The sequence below is a fragment of the Octopus sinensis genome, linkage group LG8 (genome assembly GCF_006345805.1).
Source record: "Octopus sinensis linkage group LG8, ASM634580v1, whole genome shotgun sequence".
Lineage (NCBI taxonomy): Eukaryota > Metazoa > Mollusca > Cephalopoda > Octopoda > Octopodidae > Octopus > Octopus sinensis.
Genome location: NC_043004.1, coordinates 78,985,503 through 78,990,502, shown reverse-complemented (window position 1 = coordinate 78,990,502; position 5,000 = coordinate 78,985,503). Strand labels below are relative to the sequence as shown.

General features: G+C 37.6%; 1 protein-coding gene across 1 annotated transcript in view; it reads right to left on the bottom strand.

The window, feature by feature from the left end:
- Positions 1–4,432, bottom strand: part of LOC115214859 (collagen alpha-1(XXII) chain) — a 257,647-nt gene extending 253,215 nt beyond the window's left edge. Inside the window, exon 1 of the mRNA XM_036505510.1 lies at positions 4,362–4,432. Coding sequence (XP_036361403.1) covers positions 4,362–4,413 — 52 coding nt within the window. The 5' untranslated portion in view covers positions 4,414–4,432. The remainder of the gene's footprint in view (positions 1–4,361) is intronic.
- Between the last annotated feature and the right edge of the window lie 568 nt (positions 4,433–5,000).

Below are 5,000 nucleotides of genomic sequence, written 5' to 3'. Positions count from 1 at the left end.
AAAGGCACGCATGTATATAACTAAAATTATCCGATATAAATAACATCAAAGAAAACTAGAGAGGATCTCTGTTTTGCGAAAAATAAACAGTTATTCTTTTCTACTCTAGGCACAAGACCGGAAATTTGGGGGGAGGGGGCCAGTCGATTAGATCGACCCCAGTGCGTAACTGGTACTTAATTAATCGCCCTCCGAAAGGATGAAAGGCAATGTCGACCTCAGCGGAATTTGAACTCAGAACGTAAAGACGGACGAAACACCTATTTCTTTACTACCCACAAGGGGCTAAACACAGAGAGGACAAACAAGAACAGATAAAGGGATTAAGTCGATTATATCGACCCCAGTGCGTAACTGGTACTTATTTAATTGACCCCAAAAGGATGAAAGGCAAAGTCGACCTCGGCGGAATTTGAACTCAGAACGTAAAGACGGACGAAATACCCATTTCTTTACTACCCACAAGGGGCTAAACACAGAGAGGACAAACAAGGACAGACAAATGGATTAAGTTGATTATATCGACCCCAGTGCGTAACTGGTACTTATTTAATCGACCCCGAAAGGATGGAAGGCAAAGTCGACCTCGGCGGAATTTGAACTCAGAATGTAGCGGTAGACGAAATACCGCTAAGCATTTCGCCCGGCGTGCTAACGTTTCTGCCACCTCGCCGCCTTAAAAATAAACAGTTATTAAATTGGTGATGTGAGTTGTAGAAGGCGAGAGGAAGGCGCCATTTTGGATCAAAGCCTTTTCTCTGAAGAAATGAGGATATAAATGGAGTCTAAAACCTTATTTCTAAAAGTTTTCCGCTGAATGACTTTGTCTCAAGCATTAGAACTGACTTCGCATTACGGTGAATGACTTTATCTTATTTTACACAACTTAAATTTAATTAACCTTATTTGTTTATTCAAATTGTAAATCGAGTTCTCTGTTATATCACTCAGAGATATTTCTCTTTCCTTCATTCATAAAACTTCGCACTTCTTTATATTCTTATGGAGACTTTTAACTGTTAACTATACACAGGTTATGTAAACGTGTTTTGTTCACCGACACTGAATTGATGTGGCCCGTTGAAAAGAGGAGGTAAGCGGCCTCCTTCAAATATATTTTTATTGAATACGTAAGAATGTATTTTTCTAATAAAGATAAATACATAAAGAATATAAATAAATGTTAGTGTTTGAAGTAATCACTTTTGTTCATTGACAGTAGAGGGAAAGAGAGGAGGAGAGGGACAGAAGGAGAGGGAAAGAGAGGAGGAGAGGGACAGAAGGAGAGCGGAAGAGAAGAACAGAGAGAAAGAGAGGGAGAGAGAAAGAGGGGAGAAAGAGAATGAGAGGAAGAGAGACTTAAGAGAGTGGAAATTAAGTAAATGACCAAAATTAGTGCAAGCACTAAGAAAGCAGGACAGCTCACCATACGATGCCAAGGGGTGAAGCTATCCAAGGTTAATCAGTTCAAGAACCTAGGACCGATTGCTGACCAAACAACGGAATGCATTCAGGAAATCAGAACAAGACTTGGTGCAGGAAGAATAACCCAGAGGTCATTTAATAAAATTTAAAGAGACTGTGCCCTCAGCAAAAGCGTGAAGCCAAAAACCTGGTTTGGCTGGTAGCCGTCACCATCTACCTCGGTATTGGACTGGTATCTCGGCAAGATTAAAAACAAAATTGGCCTATGCGAAATTTGAAATCAAACTGTAAAGAGCCAGATGATCGCACGGCATTCTTTCTAAGACTCTGAGGAGTGTGCTAGTTTACCACCCTGTTATACATTACGAACGATTTCTACGTTGCCACGAGTGTATAGAAGAATAGATAAGAAGATAACACCCGATTGGTCTATTAACGGTACATCTATGGTTGTTTATCACGGTGGTGGAGTTTAGTTTCAAAAGCAGTGATAAATGAATCATACCCACGCCTCTTGTAAATAAAAGAATTGATAGATTCGTTGACAACAAACTTGCGGTCCACAACAGCGAAGCTTCAAGCGTCGCGTATTTTCTTGATCATCTCAGCTTTTTCCTGTATCCGTAACGTATTTTCATGATTCTCTCCACCTGTTCCTGTAAAAATACACTCGTGTGCGTCGTTTGCTTGGACCAAAGGCCTTCGTATATTTTTTGTTCTCTGATCACGCGCTGATGGGGATCGGTACGTAAGCCTGTATACAAGATGCGCCACCTCGCGATAGGGTCATGTAATAACAAGCGATAAGCGGTTCATTCTGGGTAGCTGAATACAGTGGATAGTCACTAGGGAGCGCCTTGGCAGTACAAGCAGGACATTCAACCCGTGTAAACATGGACCAATCCGTAATATACGTAACATGGTTAACAATCGACCGTGTCCCGTTATCCCGAGTCCAGTGATGAATTAATCAGTGATAAATCTTAGGTAGATCTGTAAAGTCAATTCGAGACAGGATTTAAAATGAAAACTGTGTGAAATTTAATACTGTTAATCAATTCGCTCATATCTACGACTCCAACATCCTATTATGCTAAATTGGTTCATTAATGTATTGTATCTAAAATATAAAAAGTAACTTTATGAAGAATTGTGTCGTCGATGCGACGTTTCACTGACACAGTTAATTAAATATTTTAGAATCTTGAATGACATTAACTAAATTAAATATAACACCTACTCAATAACACTTTAGTCATTGGCCTATAAAAAATGGGTCATTATAATTTTCTGTAATGTTTTATCGCCTGAAAAATGCGGAAGGTAAATGAAAACTCTTTCGCTACTTCATACTACGCCTTTTATTGAAATAAACGTCAGAAGCAAGTAAGAAAAGAATAAAACGTGACGGTAAAATATAAACAGATGGAAAATAGAAATACGATGTAATATAATAAGTAAATATGCTATTTCCTCTTATCTTTTGACAAACTCATTGAATGGAAAGCATACGTTTAGTGATAGCTGCGCCCAGTATAGAGTGGCACACACTTACATTCAAACTCCATTACAATCACATTGCATTTTATTTTCATGATAATTCGTGGACACACAGATTTCAATTATAGATTACTTGTTAGGCAACAGCGATCAATTAAACGCAAGAAATAGCACCTTGGAAATAAAATATAAAATTTAACGAAATGAAATAAAGCAAGTGATTTTAATCAAAACTGAAACTTTTTAAGTTTTCATAGTTTTGTCAGAAGGTAAAGTCAGTGCTTTCTCAGAAAGTAGAAGCAATTTACCAGTTGATGTCGATTCTATAACGTTTGTGATGGATGTTTTCTCGAGTGCTTTTGATATATTTATATTGTTTGTGTTATATTTACACTTATAAAGTAGTCTCAGCAAGCCAAATTCGTTACAAACTATAGATCATTGCTTGAAATGATAATAGAGAATATTTAGTTTGTATGGGCCTCGTTTTGAGTTCTCAATATATGATAATATTAGGGTGGCCAACTGGCTGGATCGTTAGCATGCAGTGCAAAGTGCTTAGCGACATTTCGTCCGTCTTCACGTTCTGAGTTCAAATTCCGCCGAGGTCGACTTTGCCTTTCATCCTTTAGGGGTCGATAAAATAAGTACCAGTTGAGTACTGGGGTCGATACAATCAACCAATCCCCTACCGCAAAATTGCCGGCCATGTGCAAAAATTTGACACTAATATATGATAATATACTGTATTTACTCGTGTATAAGTTGTACTATTTATATTTGACTTTAAATTTTTTAAAAACTGTGGTGCGACTTATACACGAGGCAAAGTTTGTATTTGAAGTGGGGTGGGGAATTTGTATCAAGGTTTTACACTAAATTAGGGATGCCACTTATAAATATGGTAAGAACAAGAAAAAAGGAGAAAGAAAAACGCACTCAACGCCGGATCTGAAGTCACATCCGAAAGGGGTTCTCCGCCACGTCGAAAACGGTTGAGGAGTAGGGGCCGAAACCGGACCTGGTTCCTCCTGATGATGTCCTTAGTCACTGGATCTTATGAAGGAGCTGTTGAGGTAGTGAACCACAAAATGTGGTTGGAATTCCATGTTAATAATTAAGAACGAAGAAAAGATTCTATTCTTACAAGGGTTGTGTCAAATAATTTGAACAGAAAGTTAAAAATAGTGGAGGCTTTCCAGCTGAGAAAGAAAAGCGTTTTGAGATCAAAAGATCGAGAGCCAAAATATATTTTACAGAGGCATTTAATTTTTTCATGTAACTCTGAGATAACAGTAGAGGGATATTCCTGTTTAAATAACGCAGACCTTGTGTTTAAGTAATTGGATCGCAACTGTAAATAGACTCATGGAAATATCAGGTCAAATAAGAACAAATCAAGAGATGAATAAATAAATAAATAGAATGTTACTTACGACTTTGTACAAAATTAATTATGAATAAGACTGGTAAACCAGTTATCACCATTCCTGTGAGAGTAAGAGAAACGGAATCGCATTAGATATACAGTTTACATGGCAAACATAAATAAATAAATAAATAAATAGAAAAACAAAACGAAAGTAAAAGAAAAGGAAACAAATGTGAAACAAAATATATGCCTGAAAATACTTTAAAGCAGCTTATTATTATTATTATTATTATTATTATTATTATTATTATTATTATTACTATATTCTTTTACTCTTTTGCCGGTTTCAGTCATTTGACTGTGGCCATGCCGCAGCACCGCCTTTAGTCGAGCAAATCGATCCTAGGACTTATTCTTTGTAAGCCTAGTAATTATTCTATCGGTCTCTTTTGCCGAACCGCTAAGTTACGGGGACGTAAACACACCACCATCGGTTGTCAAGTGATGTTGGGGGACAGGCACACAAACATATATATATATATATATATATATATATATGAAGGGTTTCTTTCAGTTTCCATCTACCAAGTCCACTCACAAGGCTTTGGTCGGTCCGAGGCTATAGTAGAAGACACTTACCCAAGGTGCCACGCAGTGGAACTGAACCCGGAACTATGTGGTTCGTAAGCAAACTGCTTACCAC